Source organism: Carettochelys insculpta, chromosome 5 (assembly GCF_033958435.1).
Source record: "Carettochelys insculpta isolate YL-2023 chromosome 5, ASM3395843v1, whole genome shotgun sequence".
In the NCBI taxonomy this organism is placed as follows: Eukaryota; Metazoa; Chordata; order Testudines; family Carettochelyidae; genus Carettochelys; species Carettochelys insculpta.
Genome location: NC_134141.1, coordinates 57,475,226 through 57,493,490, shown reverse-complemented (window position 1 = coordinate 57,493,490; position 18,265 = coordinate 57,475,226). Strand labels below are relative to the sequence as shown.

Below are 18,265 nucleotides of genomic sequence, written 5' to 3'. Positions count from 1 at the left end.
TGTTGACAGAAGTTTTGTCGGAACTTCTCGTGTGATAGTAACTTCTGTAGACAGATGCTTCTAATGTAGACGTAGATCTTGGTAGAGCACTTGGGTAAATTCTTTCCTTGCCTCCCGAACAAGGTGGCTTTGTCTGTACTTATGTACACAAGTGATTTTTCAAAAATATAGAAACAGGAACATCAAAGGAGGTAAGGGGCGGGTGTGTGTGTGTTAGAGGAAATGTTTTTTGTCTTTACCTTCCATCGCAATCCCCCCCAATTACAATATTTGAAGCAGCAGTACACTCTTGACTCTTGCTCCTGCAGCGTGTGAAGATGATCCCAACACACACCCCTCTGTAACTTCATGTATATAGCTTTTCACCAAGGCCATGAAAACATTTTTCATGAGGCTTTTAGCTGGTGGTCTGGGACAGCTGGTCCAGTAATAGAAGTCTTTCTTACTTTTCTCTCCACATGTTTTATTGTTAAAATCAAGAACGAGCTACTTGTAACAAAAGGAACAAAAAGCTTGTATGTAATACAGCATGAAAAGAAGGGAAGACACCTAAGGAATGGACAAGATCTGTGCTAGTGACAATACCCAAGAAAGGAAGTACATTGGAGTGCAAGAACTACAGAACGATTGCCCTAACGAGTCATGTAGGTAAAGTGCTGATGATGATAGTGACTGAGACATTAAGATTGCAGGTAGAAGAAGATATAGCAGATGAGCAAGCAGGGTTCAGAAAAGATAGAAGTACCATACAGCAGGTATTGGCACTAAGACTGATAGTGGAGAAAGCTCGACGACAGAACAAAAATGTAAACATTTGCTTTGTTGATTTTCAAAAGGCATTTGATAGTATAGATCAGAAAGTGACTTGGGTGGTGTTGGAGTCATACGGAGTGGACAGCAGACTAATACAGCTGTTGAAAGATATCAGTGATAATGCGGAGGCAGCAGTGAGAACATGCGGGGAGTTGGGAAGTTGGTTTAAAACAAGTAGAGGTACGAGCCAAGGAGATCCAATATCGCCAAGTATCTTCATCACACATCTAGAGAGAATGATGGACAAGATCAAGGAAGAGGTAGAAGGGATATCTGTGCACGGGAAAAGAATTAACAACTTGAGTTCGCGGATGATATAGTTATCATAGAGGAAGATGAGGAAAAGCTAGCAAAAATGGTGCGGGTGTTAAACGAAGAAGGGAAGCAGTACGGACTGATTATGAACATCGATAAAATAAAAGCAATGTTATTTGGAGATAAGGAAATAGGAAGGAAGATCAGTGTCGATGGTATTGAACTAGAAAATGTAGAGAAGTTCACATATCTGGGGAGCAACACAACGTATGATCTAGACTGTAAGAAGGAAATAGCAATTAGGATAGCGAAAGCAAGAGTGAGTTTGAAGGCGATGGATAAGATCTTGAAAAGCAAAGCAATTAGCTTAAGAATGAAACTGGGCGTCTTGGAAACGTGTGTATTCAGCAGCATGTTGTACGGGTGTGAGACATGAGTGATAATGAAAGATTCGAAAAGAAGAATATTGGCATTCGAAAGGAGTTATTATGGAAAGATTCTGAGAATAGGATGGATGCAGAAGGTCACCAATGAGGAATTATATAGGAAGATACAGCCGAAAGAAAACCTGCTGCAGAAGGTTATAAAACGGAAGCTACAACTATTTGGACATATTTGCAGAATGAGCAACAAACGAAAAATCAAGACCCTAGTATTCGGCATAATGGATGGCTCAAATAGGAGAGGCAGACCCCACAGAGAATGAATAGATGTAGTAGATTGGTGCGGAGCTAGCCTACAGAAACTAAGCCACTCTGCAGTGGATAGGGAAAGATGGAAGGAAGTAGTGAGAGAGGCATCAGACGCTAACAGGTGCTGAGCCCACTGTTATTGATGATGATGATGATCTCAGGCTACAAACCAGGCCTTTATATGGCAGAGGAGCTCTGCCTCCTGAAATAACCTCTTGTCTGAAAGGGTGCTGCTTTTTGCTGGGAAAGGTGGGAGAATGGCTATTGCAACCACTATTATGAAGGATATATGTGTTTCTGTTCTCTTCTTAACCATATGCTCTCTGTTTCTTAATGCACTGTAAAACGGTGGTTGGGGTAGGATTTTTACACGCTTGTTTTCTCCCATATATATAATGCAGTGTGGCTGTGTCTATACTTACTAAAAACTTCAAAATGGCCATGCTAATGGTCAAATCGATGAATGCTAATGAGGAGCTGAAATGCATATTCATCGCCTGATTAGCTTGCCACCAGTTGCAGCACTTTGAAAGTGCCACAGTTCGCGTGCCTGCAGCTCATCTACACAGGGGTCCTTTTCAAGAGGGCCCCACCAACATCAAAGTCCCTTTATTCCTGTGGGCTCTAATACTTGTCTGTAGTCCACAGACTGCTTCCATGAGAACTTCAGATGATGATGTGTTTGGGAACTGCATCTGAGCTCTAAATTCTGAGGAATTTCAAAAGGCCTTTTGACCAACATAACTTCAGCACCAACATGAAACAATCGCCACATTTCTGAACCCACAAGAAGACAAAAAGAATGACAAAGCTGTATAGTTGCAAGCAATAAGGGGAAATTTGGCAATGATAAATCTCAAGTTCCTACATCCCAGGGGGAAATGACCAAAGTACAAAATGAGTAGGAGGGGATATAAAAAAGCAGTCATAGTCATCACACTTAAGCTAGCTTAATTTTCATTTTGTCTCCTTAATACTGCCCCTTTTCATGAAATGAATGGTATAGAGGTTGGAGAAAATGGTATTGAATTGGACAGTAGTGAAGAAATGGTAGACCACAAGAGCATGTCTTAAGAGTTGTCTACAATAAGAAAATATTTGAGATATATTGTTTTTACAGTACCTATCTCCTAGCTAGCTATACAGCTTAATTAGGAATTCTAGGGCTTCACTTCTGTTTTTATACATTTTTAGTGCTTCCTTTTGGCTATATTTATGTCTTTTTAATATCTTAGAATTACTTTTATTTGAATTGTACTTGTGCAAAAATGAGCAAAAACAGAAGTTTTTTAGAAATTAAATAAAGCAAAAGATAAAAAAATGTGCTTTTTTAACAAAAATCACATATAGCTTGCATCCTACTCTGCATACCTAAAACCATTTACAACTTGCTATGCATATGCCCAAAAGGTGAACCACAGAGAACATGCCAAGGAAGTAATATAGACTAATTTATAACAAATAGTGAAAATCAGATCTGGGCTTTACTGAAAGTCTGTTTTGTTTGTTTGTTTGTATTGCTGTAGCATGAAGAGCTCCCAGTCATGAACCAAGGCTCCACTGTTCTAGGTACCATACAAACACAGCACTAAAATATAGTTCCTGTCCCCAAAGAGCTTACAGTCCAAGGATTTTTTAACTTTCTGGTTGCTTGCTTGTTTTTCCTCTTCCCAACTGTTTGCTTGTTAAATTCAAATATTGAAAAAAAGTGTATTGTATTTATCAGATGTTTTCTGTTAAGCGCGAAACCATGCATCAGATTCTGGCTCAGTTGACGTGAACGCCAAAATTCCCATTGAATTCGTGGAGCCAGAATTTCACTTCAGATTTCTGATAGTTGATGACTGGCAAGTGTTTGGCAGTGCTCTGATGAAAGTTAGCATAAACAAATAAAATAAATGATTTGTCTTCTGTTATACAGTGCATCAGTGCCTTCTCTGTAGTTACTACTGTACACAGGTTCATTTCAATTCTCATTTTTGCTCTTGTTGCTAGCCCACAGAATATCTGTATTGTCAGTGTTCTATAATCTAATGTTCACATATGTATTCAATGTATATGCATATTGTTTGTATATGCCTACTATGTATTTGAGTTTCTCTGTCTGTTTTGGTCAAGAACTCCTCCTAAATTTAAGAGCTAGGACCATGAAATTTTGATATACAGCTTCCTCTTATCATAACTTAAAGCAAGGTATGGGTTTGGTTGTTCCAGGAAAATGGGATGTGCCTGGAATGGGATTGCTTCTCATAAAAAAGGCATAAAGAGACTTCACAGTTGCCCAGGCACTTCGAAGTACCGTCAGGTTAGCCGCGGGTACAAACGAGCCGGCACTTTGAAGTTTAACACTTTGAAGTTGCCGCGGGGGAGAATTTACTTAATGAAGTGCTGCATATGCAGCTCAGCACTTTATTAATAATCTTCTGTCAACATACTTACCATCCTCCCTTTGAAGTAGGGAGATAGTGTAAACAAGCCCGTAGAGAGTTTATGGTAGAGTCAGGAGCAAGACACAGACTATGTGAGTCCCAGTGTAGTGTATTAACCGTAAGATCTGTACTGGCACAATAGGATAAACACCTTTTTTGTCTTTCATGTGTGTATTTGCAGTCAGGCTTCAAGCCATGGCACTGTACCGACCAAGTGATCATGTCTCTGGTGGGTGTTCTCTTCCAATTCATGAACAAGGCCCATCTTCCCCATACTCATCCTGCTGGCTCTCTCTCCAGCATTTGTTACCAATATTTAGTAAATACTCTTGTTCTATGTCTATCATTCTTTTTTTCTATTTTAAATACAGTAGTTAGAAGGCACTTGGTATTGTTGTAATTGGAGCCTTTGATGGACTGCAGCTCACCACTGTGGTTTCTCTTTCTGGCAGTTCTGGGGATTGGTTTTGCTATCCATTGCACCTTCCTCTGGTGATTTCTTGGCCACTATCACTTCTGCTCCTGGGCTCATGTTGTTCTGAAGACTGCACTGTCCTTGTCAGTACACAGCTTCCCAGCTGTGTTGTCCTCTGTGCTTCCCCATTCTGGATGACAGTACACAGTTCAATGGTCCAGCCACTTCTTGCTCAGGGAGGGGATGACCTGAACCTGCACACTACTCCAGTTCCCAGCCCAGGAACTTTGTAGATGGCAGTCAAGTGGTGTGTTGCCTCCAACCTACCAGTCTACTTCCCTGGTCCACTTCCCTGCAACCTCAGCACCTTCTTTTTCTTTATCTCAGGGCTTCAGTAAGATAGCTTTAGCAGTCAGCCAGGATCTTGCTCTCACTCCCGTGATCCTGCCCAGAACTGCTCTGTCCAGGGTGCTGGGTTTTTTCCCCCTCCTCCTCCCCGTTCCCTAAGGCAGCCAGTCCTTTCACAGTGAGTTCCAACTGAACATGCTCTGCTCTGCACCTCTTCTTATGTGGGCATGCCTGGTTTTGTTTGACTGCCCCTCACAGCCTCTTTCTAATTGGCTGTCTCTGTGGGGCTCCATTATCCCTTAGTGGCCATAGTGGGACAGACACTTCATCAAAGGGCCATATGCATATTTAGATAAGTAAATCAACCTAGGGTAGGGGTGAAGTGTTGAAGCCACTGAGCCATATCTGCAGTTGGCATCTAATGGTATATGTTCCTTATACTTGTTCAAAGGTTAATTTATTTAACTGTGACTCTTCATGTGCTTAGGAATCTGTGCTAGTGGATTCCATGCTGGTGTGAGTTATAAAAAGCCAAAAGGTACATATGGTGTGTACAGGTGGTAATTTATTGAAACCTCAATGAAAAGGCCTTCAATGTTAACTCTGGGTTCCCTGGTATGGTAAAAGAACCGTACTACAGGTGGTCAGAAACCCCTAATTGCATGTTGCTGTTATAGCTTCCATTGGCTCTGTCTGTCCCCAGACCACCTTTTCAGTGGTGGTCTCACAGGGGGGAGGCCCTAGAAAAGATGATATAGCCCAAAACTATGTTACCTTTTCTGGGAGATCTCCCTTCTTGGCCTGAGCTATCCCCTGTGGATACCAATCAAGTAGAGAGAGTACTCTAAGAACTCCCACAAAAGAGGGAAGGAGTAATAGAGGAATCTGATCCTGATTGTGATTTTGCACACAGTAGCAGATCCACGTACAAATATCTGGTATGTTCTGGACTATTGAGGAATATAAGGCTGTGAAACAATATCCCAAAGGTTTCCTCAATACTTGAGATATTTAAAATAAATTAGACAAATGTTAAAAAGTGCCTTCCTGCATTAGCAGAAAATGGGCTAAATGTCCTAATGATTCTCCCTTCTCTAATTTCTAATCCCCAACATTTTTTAAAGTATAACTTAATTCAGTTTTTAAAAGAAGTAGTAGTCTTTGATATGAAACAAAGCTAATCACCAAAGAGCTTTTTCAATTTCTTGTCTCTAAGATTTCTTACTGCATAGCCAAAAAATGGATGGAACATGCCAGAAAATATTCAGTTACAATAAAGAAAACATCAGTGAACTAAATGATTTTGTACAATTTTAATGCTGACTCAACTACTATTTTAAAAAGAAAGTATTGATTGTATTGATTCAAAACTTTTATGAAGAACTTTGTATTTTATTGCTACAGATGTTGATACATCTCAGTTTTTCCCCTTTCATAGGTATTTGCATATTTTCCTGGTAGAAGACCTTTTGTTTGCTGTAAGAAGGGTATTATCCAGAATGTTAATGGCTTTCCAGATATAAAGATATAATGATACACCTTGAGCATCTAACTATAAATTTGAAAAATCTCAATGAGCAATCTCAAAGGAATAATTAGAATGCCCTCCCAGTAAATTGGCTCATTTTCTTGTAATTTGCTAGAAGTGCTGAAATGAGACCAGTTGTAATGTAAGAAGTACATTAATCCCTGGTGTTACATTTTATATGTTAAATTATTACTCTCAAACTATAAAACATATGAGGCTATTTAGCCTGCATTCATGCTTGTTAAAATCACAGTAGAAATATAATTGCTGTCAGTTGAGGCAAGAAATGAAAAATGATATGTTCAACACTTTAAAAACAAAACGTGTTGTAATGAGGTAAGTTTGATCTTGCATAACAGTTTATCTTTTTCAGAGGATTTGCAGTGAAAAGAAAGTGCCATTAATGAGGCTGTACCATTAGAGCTCATTTATGTCAGTTAACAAACTAATATTTTGAGTAATCTGTTCACTTGAACATCTTCTATGATTGTCATATAGATTAGTCTGCCTGCTCTTCTGTCTGCCAAATCCTGAAATTGTTCTTGAGCAATATGCTCACTATCTCAGTATAAACAAAGTAATTTGATATTTGACCACAGAACTTTTTAGTTAAAAAAAATAAAAAAACTCTGGTGTAATTATCTTCTAGACATAGACATTTCAGAAAACTTGTTTAAAATGTTCGTTTTTCCCTCTACAGAGTAAGAGAGAAGTTATGGAAGTGCAATTCACTACATTAACTTATAATAATCAACAGTTATTTGTGCAACTGGGAAGCTGAAAGTCCTGGAAACATGTTGTATAAGAAATGACAAAGAATTTGAAAAGCTGTTGCCTAGCAAATTGGAACATGGAAACAATGCTAGATCCTGCTCAGGATGACCTGCCCCTAATGGCCAACACACGCCATATGCTCATAAAGCATTATGTATTGGACTTAGATGTGGATTTTGAAAACCAAGTTATTGAAGGCACCATAGTTCTCTTTTTTGAGACTGAGAGCAGATGCAAAAAAGGAGGCAGAGCTTTTGAAGGAGCCTGCTTTTCACAATCAAATGAAATATGCAAAACTGGGTCATCTGAACCCTGTCACATTCCTGTGACAAATGTAAGTGCCCGATCATCTAAAAGAGGATATAATGATTTTACTGTCAGTGCTAAAGGTGAAAAAGATACTTCTGATAAAAATGGTAACCATAGCAACGGGGAACAGGCTTCTGGGATTTCTAGTTCAAAGAACTGCTGTGACATAGAGAATCATGGGAGCGAAGATTTTTTACTGGTATTGGACTGCTGTGATTTATCTGTGTTAAAGGTCGAGGAGGTAGATGTTGCTGCTGTGCCAGGTATCGAAAGATTTACAAGGTTTGCCAAGCTAACTGGTGCTTCTGAAGAGCTGAGAAATGTTAGGAATCAGATTGTGCATGAACTTGTGACTTTACCTGCGGATCGTTGGAGAGAACAGTTATACTATTATACCCGCTGCAGCCAGGCGCCTGGTTGTGGAGAGCTTCTGTTTTCCACTGGCACTTGGAGTTTGGAGATAAGGAAAGCAGGGATTCAAATACCAAGAGAATTTCCTCATTCAATAAGGATATGGTACAAAACAAAGCCACAGGGAAGATCGGTTACATGGACCACAGACCAGAGTAGCAGGTATGTAACTATGGCTGTACAGTAGTACACATGTTAATTTTATACATGGGGGAGAAGACTTCAGAGTGGTGCATTTAAATGGGAGTAACTGTGCAAAGAAAATAAACATTCACTTTCACTGCTTTCTTTTCATCTGCAGTCTGAATTCTACTGGATTTCTGTAAAGCAGGTAAACTCAAGGGCAGACAAAATCCTAACAGGTTTATGTTCCTAAATTTGACTGCCTTTATTTAGTTTGCGTATTCAGGACTAGAAGTAGTGAATTGTGTTGCATGTCTTGTAAAGGGATATGTGTTTGGGAGGGCAGGTGGGTTGTGGTGGTGGTGATGGGAGCGAATGTATAAATGACACATACTTTCACTTTAGTATTTTGCATTCTTTTTCCTTCCTAGCATAAGGAACTGCTAGCATAACAGTTAGTATCAGTAATAATTATTAGAATTTCTCACAAATTAGCCTTTTGTTATTTATTAAAATTGTGCTAAGTTTATGTTTAGACTGTTTTCCAGCTAATTTTCTCTTAACTAAATTTTAAAATTCCCTTTTTGCGTAGTGTAAAATACATTGCTGATGGCAGGTAAGTTGTGAGTTGCAATTTCAGTGGAAATTGTTATTACATAGTATTGTAAATGTATATGATGCTGTATAGAGCACTTAAAGTCAGATTTACAATCATATGAGTCCATTGTGATATTTAAAACTGAGAAGCAGCAACAAATGTGCTGTGCCATCAAGTTTAAGGGTGTGGGAGGGGGAGGACCAGTAAACAGCTAGTTTGTTGTAGCTTTGTTTTCTGTCTCCTGTAGGTTGATTTTTAAATCACTGTATTCCAGAAACTATTTTCTGTCTCAGGTTTTCAGATCACAAACCAAAATGAGAATCCCTATTTTCAGATATTGTAAAATGAGATTTACAGATGATATATCTATAAATACAGGGATTAGCTCCTTTCCCCACCACACAGAACTTTGTCATGATTTTTTTCTATTTTAATTTTAAACAAGAAATTAATTAATAGTATTTTATTATTTTATACAATGTCACATGGTACTGTACAGGCAGGCAAGATGTCAGCCCTTTCTCCAAGGAGTTTACAGGCTAGGACATTAATCTTCCAAAAATTGCTCAAATGAATATGAAGGAGCAGACATTCTGTAATAATTTACTATTTTATTATTTGTACAATGCATTGAAGATGCACTGTTCAATAAAATATATCATGATCCACAGATATCTCTTTAAGCAGCAAGATTAGGATTAATAGCCTGGATTCAGATGGGGATCCATCTAAGAAAATTAAACATGGTCATAATTAATTTCATTCCTTTTTTCCAAATTAAGGCCCAAGACATGGAATTTCAGTGATTCCCTATTTAACCCTTTGATACTAGAAAATGCATTAATGCTCATAGAAGGAGCTTCCATCCAGCCCCAGGGTATTTGGGTTTATATGTTAACAACAGATGTTTTTTGAGCCTTGTTACAAGAACAATAAATTATGGGGCAGAAAAGAGAAGACTTGCCATTTTTGTTCATACCTTTTCCCAGGAGTCTGCAATAGTACACTTGTTAAGATAAAAGTATGTATAAAACAATTTTCGCTTGAAGTGTGGGAAAGATGACAAGTCTCCCTAACTTTGACCATATGTTTAGCTCCATTGAAATCAGTGAGTTCACCTACTTAACATTATGCTCAAGTGTTCTGTAGGTTTAGGTCATGTCAAAATGTCCTTTTAGGATTCCGCTTTTATTGTTTAAGTGAATGATTCCATATTAGATATAGTCAGTTTAGAAAGAAGTATGATTTTTGCAACTGCCAGCTTTGCAAATTAAAACTGGAGTGTGACAGTCAATACTGGTTCCTTCTGTCTTATCTTTCACTCTCATAAAGTGCAGATGGAGTTTATTTGACAATTAGGTTGATGCATAACTAGAACAGAGTTCACCTCACTTTCCTGGAGCCATTCTAGCAATAAAACCCCCTTACTTTTCATGCCAAAGAAACAAGCAGGACTCTGAATACATACAAATAATACAATGGTTGAGTGAAATAATGCCATGTTAGTCAGTTTTGTCTATAATGAGCTTTTAAAATAAAACAAAGATATTCAGCATCATCTATGGAAACAAAGGGTTTAAAAAAACTTGAAGTATCTGGACTTAATGAAGTGCATTTCTGGATCTTTTGAGCTAGCTTACAGCTAACTTTTATGTAAAAATATTGGACAAAATATTTTAACAGCATTCCACCCTCTTTTGTCTTTGTGTAAACTTTAAACTTTGTAACATTCAGCATAGATCTCTTATTTTAATAGTAATAATTAACTCAAAGGCATTCATATATTAATTGAGTAACACAATTCCCCCTTTGATGTATATAAATTAACAGTTTCCCCTAGTTTACAGGTAAGCAAGCTGAGATGGAGGGAGATTAAGTATGAGTGCCTTGAGGTCACAGAATTCAATGGCAAAACTTAGAATAGCTAAAGAATCTTGTTTCTCAGTGCTCTGCTCACACTGGCTACGTCTACACGTGAAGCCTACATCGAAATAGGCTATTTCGATGAGTAACGTCTACACGTCCTCCAGGGCTGGCAACGTCGATGTTCAACTTCGACGTTGCGCGGCACCACATCGAAATAGGCGCTGCGAGGGAACGTCTACATGCCAAAGTAGCACACATCGAAATAAGGGTGCCAGGCACAGCTGCAGACAGGGTCACAGGGCGGACTCAACAGCAAGCCGCTCCCTTAAAGGGCCCCTCCCAGACACAGTTGCACTAAACAACACAAAATACACAGAGCTGACAACTGGTTGCAGACCCTGTGCCTGCAGCATGGATCCCCAGCTGCAGCAGCAGCAGCCAGAAGCCCTGGGCTAAGGGCTGCTGCCCACGGTGACCATAGAGCCCCGCAGGGGCTCGAGAGAGAGTGTCTCTCAACCCCTCTGCTGATGGTCGCCATGGCGGACCCCGCTATTTCAAAGTTGCGGGATGCGCAACGACTACACAGTCTCTACTTCGATGTTGAATGTCGAAGTAGGGTGCTATTCCTATCCCCTCAAGGGGTTAGCAACTTCGACGTCTCGCCGCCTAACGTCGAAGTTAACTTCGAAATAGCGCCTGGCGCGTGTAGCCGTGACGGGCGCTATTTCGAAGTTAGTGCCGCTACTTCGAAGTAGCGTGCACGTGTAGACACGGCTACTGTTAGACTCAAATACCTCTACTGCAATAAGAACCAAAGAAAAGTGCTACAGAAACTTACCAGAATTAAGGCCCTTGCCACAACCCCACAGACTGCCTCTAATTTACAGGTGAATTTATGTGTAACTTTAAGCAGAGGTAAATACACACCATTATTGTTTTAAAGTAAATGGAGTAGAGAGGCAAAATGTGTTTGAGTTATATTGAAAGAGGGAAGAGTAGAACTGCATCTTTGCAACCGAAGGCTTTAAAAACACAAACTTTGTGTGACTAGATTTCTAGGATGCTTGTTGCAGTTGTTCAGATTCATAACAGAAAAGAACTGCTGGCTGATATTTTCAGAGGATGTTTCCAAACATCAGCCCTTGTATGTAACTGTGGCTATCTGTTTGTCAAGAAGACTGTCATGTATATAAATAGTCAGTGAGCTTCTCTCAAGAAATATGCTTTGGAACATTGTGAGTCCATGAATTCTAGATAAATCTTGTCCATCTTTTCTTTTTAGGGTTTGCAAACATATTTCTGTCCCTTTTAAAATTTCTGTCTGAACCTCTCGGCAAATTAATTTTGAAGCCTGTCTGGATTTTTCAGTATAGGGATGACTGTAACATTTAGGTTTTCTGAGCATTTATTGGGAAATCTGAACAGTCTGTTTCTCTTCATGACTGCAGCAAAGACCTCATGATTACTTTCCATTCTCCTGGCATTTGCAGCAAAAGGTCTCTGCTCCACTTCCACTTGTAATATTTTAGCTACCTGTAAGTAATATATTTCAGCAAATATTATTATTTGATCCTTAAATAGTCAAGAAGCAGTTTTGATTGATTAGGTATGTGCTATTATTATTAGGTTTCCAAATTAAAATCTCCTCTAATATTTCAAGTAAACCAGGAGAAGTTCTGCCTCTGTGGTGGTAGAACGCATTCAGATTGGTCTCAGAGTGAGCCTGCCCTGCACTTACACCATAGAGCAAGCCTGCTGAAAGGGGGCCTATGGGGCAGAGGGGGGATAGCAAAGGGGGCAGTTGCTCCCAGACCTGGTGTTTCAGTGGGTCCTGGAGCTCATTCCGCTCTTGCCCTTGCCCCTTCCAGGGAGTGGAGCTGGTCCCCCCCACCTTGGCCCAGGGCCTATGTTGGCTGTTGGCACGACTGCCATAGGGGCAGCTCTGTGGCTCCTGTCTCATGGTGCTGACAGGAGTTCACCTTGGTGAACTGGTTGCAATGCCACTCAGATTTGGCTAGCCACACTGATGTGGGGAAGATGTGAGTTGCTGTGCCAGATCTGACTGAGTGACACTGCAGCTATATGTGCCAGGTGGGACTAGATTTTAAAGCCAATACTGAGGAGTTGAGTCCAGGCAGGCTTGGAGGACAGGAGCAGCTTCTGCTCTGTTAGGTCAGCTTCAGATGATTTGCTTGGTATTTTTGATAACATTGGGGAGATGTTCAATATAGAAAATCATTTAAAGCATGAAAAATGTGTCCTTTTCAAACCCTTTGAAATTGAAAGAACTTCAGAATTCTTTTCATGAAAATAGTTTGTCATCTTTTGAACATCTCTAGCTAGGATAATTTCCTGCTTATTACTGCAAAAAAGGAAATATAATCATAAAATCCTAGGGCTGGAAGAGACCTCAGGAGTCATCAAGTCCAGCCCCTTGCCTAAAGCAGGATCAACCCTAACTAAATCATCCCAGCCAGGACTTTGTCAAGCTGGGATATAAAAATCTCTAGGGATGGAGATTCCAGCACCTCTCTAGGTGACACATTCCAGTGCTTCACCACCCTCGTGGTGAAATAGCTTTTCCTAATATCCAACCTACACCTCCTCCTCTGTAACTTTGGACCATAGCTCTTCGTTCTGCCATATGTCACTACTGAGGACAACCTCTTTCCTTCCTCTTTAGAGCCCCCCTTCAGGTAGTTGCAGGCTGCTATCAAATTGCCCCTCATGCTTCTCTTCTGCAAACTGAGTAAGTCCAAATCCCTTAGCCTCTCCTCATAGGTTACGTACTCTAGCCCCCTAATAATTTTCGTTGCCCTCTGCTGGACCTGCTCCAATGCATCCACATCCTTTCTCTACTGGGGCCCCCAAAACTGGATGCAGTATTCCAGATGCGGCCTCACCAATGCCGAATAGAGAGGAATAATAACTTCTCTACATCTGTTGGAAATGCTCCTCGTAATGCACCCCAATATGCCATTCACCTTCTTGGCTACAAGGGCACACTGTTAGCTCATATCCAGCCTCTCATCCACTGTAATCCCCAGGGCTTCCTGTTACTTACTTCCTGTGCACCTGGAGAGCAGCGGAGATGAAAACAGCCCAGAACAGACACGTGGGGCATTGTGGAATACCTCCGGAGGCCAATAAAATTGATTTAAAGTAATGCCGTTTTCTCAGTAGCACTACTTTGACCTTTTAAAATCAAACTTGGCATTAGACCACATCAGAGGGAAAACAATGAGAAATCCTGTGGCACCTTAGAAACTAACAGTTTTTTGGAGGATAAGCTTTGAAGGGCAAAATACAGGCATCTGGTGAAGTGGGTCTTTGCCCAGAAAAGCTTAGGCTCTAGAAAAATCAGTTAGTCTCTGAGGTGCCACAGGACTTCTAATTGTCTTTGTGGATAAAGACTAACACAACTACCCTTCTGATACTTGTCACCTCAGAGGGGCGGCGTGAGAAAGTTAACCTTAGCTCCCCTTAAAATCGACCTAATGATATTTGCAGTGAAGACAGTCACACTATATAATTGAGCTAAGTGTCTTAAAATCGACTTTATGCTCTAGTGTAGACAAAGCCTGAGTCTGTTCTATGAATTTAGATTATAAGCTCTTTGGGGAAGAGTCTGACTCCGACTATGTGCTTTTAAAGCCCCTGTTATAGTGGAGCCCCAATTTTGGTAGGGATCTCCGAGCACCAACATAATTAATAATAATAATAATAATAATAATAATAATATATGTACCAAATTACAGAGTGCCGTATGTTAATGAGTAGAGAGTAGGCTGATACTCAGATGTTATTAGAATTAAGATGTCCTAACATCTGTGTGACGTTTAGAATATGAGTATACCGCCAGATTCTGGGGTCAGGGCTTTACATTTCTCAGCACAGCTTAAACGTGGGGATGGGACAAAAGTGAGGGTAAGATTCTAGGCTGTGATCTGTTAGTTGCCAGTATGGTACCTCACCATAAAGAATAGTAGTCTTCAGCTGTTCTATGTCATACCAAATGGCTTTGGGACCAAGGGGCTGTTCCAGCAGCTGGGGTTCACAAGTGTGTTGGAACATATACATGTTGACTACACTTGGGCCTAAGCAGCTGGGATTTGCCAGCAAGTAGGCACAACACTTTGCCAGAGTTTGAGAGTGTGGGTTGGCAGGGAAGGTATTACAGTGGTTCTATATTACTCGTGCAGTTCCTCATTCTGGGAAATCCTCCAAAGTTTTCTTAGATTTAAAGCTGGTTTAGACCACTGGCAGAGCTAAAAAGTCTTAGCAGGGCCATGATTCTGGCTAAAAAACTGAGTATCAGCATCACCTTTCTCATAGTCAGCAGTGCAAGTAGGGCAGTACATTCTGGCGCACCATACCAGCAAGATGTTTAAAGCCTGTACAGTATACCAGAGAGTCACAGGAGGAGCCAACTGTGAGACTGCTGGGCAGCCCCACACCAGCAGCTCCTCCAGTGCAGCTGTACTGCTCCAGTCCTTTCTCAGGCTCTCCTCCATCGGTACAGGAGCCCCACCAGAGAACAAGGCTGGAAGTGGAGCTGGGTCCAGTAAAGCGAGCTCAGTGGCCCTACCATCTGTTCCTTTCCTCGCTGTAGTTTCTGGGAGAGTCCTTGCGTTCAAGGCTGTCCTGGACACCACAGTGGGGAAAGGAGCAGAACACCATCAACTCCTCTGGTGCAACTGTATTACCCTTGCCTGGCTGCCTAGACCTATCCTCTGGTGGGGCTGCTGTCCAGTGCAGCTACATGAAAGGGCTGGGCAGTAGCGCTGTGGTGGAGGTGCTGTTGGTGGCCCCAAGTTCTGCTCCTTTTGCTGCTACAGTTCCACAGTCTCTGGCACAGTTGGAGGAAGATGGAGCCCTCTCTGCCCCAGGTAAAGGGGTTGAATTATGGGAAGGGAATGAAGAGATCGTGGAAGCCGCAGGGAGGGGCATGGTGGGAAGAGTCATGTGTGGAGGTCACGTGCTGTCTTGTTAGCTGGTGCCTCCACCTTACCAGTAAGAAATAAATTCTACTTGTACCACTGCTTAAAGGGACTCTTCCCTGGAGTAGCTGGGCTCTCTTCCTGCAATACTGTGTTTTTGTGGCCTTTCCATGTATTAGCTAACCTACTATTTCCTTCTTAGACACTTTGTGCCCCAAATATATCTTCTAGGGCTGGGATCAGCCATCTTTCTGGGGCAGAGTGCCAAAAGTTGACCTTTTGACCTCTATGTACGCTCTGTGTGCCAGTGATACTTTTTAAAGTCACTAATAGTCCCACTTACAACAGCTTCATTAATAACTTGGGATGCAGAGCTTTTCCATTCAGGTTGTGATTGTTAACATTAGCTGGTCTCTTGTAAATCCACAGGTGGCACAACTTTGTGCGAGCTCCAGACTGCATGAACTAGAAGGGGCAGGGCTGAGCTACTGCCTCACATGCCAATGAAAATTGGCTTGCATGCCACTGTTGGCACCCATACCAGGGGTTGCTGACTCCTGTTCTAGGGAGTAAGTGACCTGCCTATTCTTCCCCTGCACCTCTTTCCTCATCTAAAGACATTTTTGCTCCCATTGGTGTGCACTGTTCTTTTTTGTGGCAGAGACCCATTCATTTCTAGTGGATGCCTGCTTACCAAAGGTTGTAACCTTCAGCCATTCACCCCATAGAAATGTGAATGTTAGAGGATGTTTGTAAAGTTTAGAAAACAACAAGAAGTCTTGTGGCACCTTATAGACTAACAGATAAGCTTTTGTGGGCAAAGACCCGCTTCATGCATCTGATGAAGCAGGTCTATGCCCACAAAAGCTTATGCTCCAAATTATCTGGTAGTTGATAAGGTGCCACAAGAATTCTTGTTGTTCTCGAAGCTACAGACTAACACGGCTGCCTCTCTGATACTAGTCACCATGTAATGTTTATTTGCTTTTAAGCCTGTTCTTCTCCTGAGTTTTCTGGGGGGGGTAGTCTGGGAATAGGGCTAGTGACTGTGCCCCTTTGAAAAGTAGTATGAAGAACAGCCCTGCTACTGCCTCAAAGATTAAGATGGGAGTAAAAGGCCAATAGGCTATAAAACTTTGAAGAATTCACTTCACTCTGGGGTTTGTTCCCTAGGGCTAGATCACCCTTAGTAACTCAGGAGCTAGTAGGCCTTATGTCCCTTCAAAAAGCAACATGGCATATTAAACAAAAAGATCAATGGTACTTTCATCTGTACTGCCATGCAGCTGACAGCTTCTTTTCATTCCTCCTATGCAGTAAGGGCTTGGTTTTTGGGAAAGAATTCAGTGACTGAAGTCAGTGTATTTCTGAACTATAATGGCCTTTGCAAAAGATGTGGCACCAACTAAGCTTTCTACAGGATTTGGTCACTTGTCCAATTATTAATTCCAATTAATAAATAGTTGACTCTTATATGGCCAATCCCAAGCATTCAAAAATTAAGTGTTAAACCTCCAGAATAATAAGATTAGCTTGAAAATCATGGGTTTTTAAAACATGGGTTCTTTTATTTTTGGCACAGTTTAGGGCACACTGATCATATTTTTCAAGCTTTTCTCTGAAATTATGAGATTTGTAAAATTAATTTTTTTTCCTTTTTTTAGTTGAAAACTGAGATTGTCATATAGTTATTTGACTCTAGTAGCTGGCACTTAAGGGAAAACACCAGGGATTGTGAGAATCATGTTAAAGTAGTGAGAATAGGCAACAAAAAAGTGGTAGTTTTAAAATACTCACCTGGGTCACTTGGGTTTACAATTCCAAGTGGCTGGAGAATTTATGGTCCATAGAACAAAGGAGCAGAAAGGATGGGAGTCTCTATACCATTTTTAGCTCTGATGCTTCTTACTTATAAATTAATCTGTTAGGATGTATAAAAGCAAAACTTCAAGGTTTGGTATTTTGGTTGGTTCATATCATGTTGCACTGAAACCCAGACATAGTGAGATGTTGGAAAACCAGTTAGTAGGTTTGAATTTCTATATGTAAGATAAATTCTACTCAGCCTTCACCATTGCATATTTTACAGTAATAATGACATCACTTTTGTTTTTATCCTTTTTCCCCTCCCTATAGGCCATGTGTTTATACAATCGGGTCTCCAATAAACAACAGGGCCCTTTTTCCATGCCAGGAACCACCAGTTGCCATGTCAACATGGCAGACTACAGTTCGAACAGCTTCTTGCTTTGTTGTTTTAATGAGTGGTGAAAATTCAGCAGAACCAACACAACTTCAAGGAGGTGCAGTATATATGTGTATATGTTGCTTATTTATTTATTTATTTATTTATTCATGTGTTATACAAAATTATGCTAATAAAGAGCCTGAAAGCAGTTGGCAAAGGTGGGTGTGCATTATTATGTCCATTTTATAGAGAGGAAAATTCAGGTAAAGGGAGGCCATGTGATATGCCCAAGACTTTGCAGCTGGGAGGAGTACACAGTTGTTGTAACTTCTTATGTGGTACCCCATCCTCTGGGGTATACTGGCTTCTGTTTTTTTCAGGTGTAAATGTCACACAGTTCACTAGTGGACTTAGTTTCAGTAAACTTGCAGCTAAGTTTTTTGCAGATCAGCCCACAGACTGCTGAAAGCATTGATAACAGTTCAGTTTAGCACAGGCTGTTAGTGACTGAAGGTTGTTGCCCATATACATCTGCTTGGTGAACAATTTGAAATGAATTGATGATCTCAGTTTGGT

At 40.7% G+C, this 18,265-nt stretch overlaps 1 protein-coding gene across 11 annotated transcripts in view; it reads left to right on the top strand.

Annotated features, from left to right (window-relative positions):
• The window catches only part of AOPEP (aminopeptidase O (putative)), a 436,790-nt gene that overhangs the window by 45,116 nt on the left and 373,409 nt on the right, over nucleotides 1-18,265 (top strand). For all 11 annotated transcript variants that reach the window (XM_074995130.1, XM_074995128.1, XM_074995129.1 and 8 more), the window contains 2 exons: nucleotides 7,181-8,136; nucleotides 17,638-17,804. In XM_074995130.1, coding sequence (XP_074851231.1) covers nucleotides 7,289-8,136; nucleotides 17,638-17,804 — 1,015 coding nt within the window. In that variant the 5' untranslated portion in view covers nucleotides 7,181-7,288. The remainder of the gene's footprint in view (nucleotides 1-7,180; nucleotides 8,137-17,637; nucleotides 17,805-18,265) is intronic.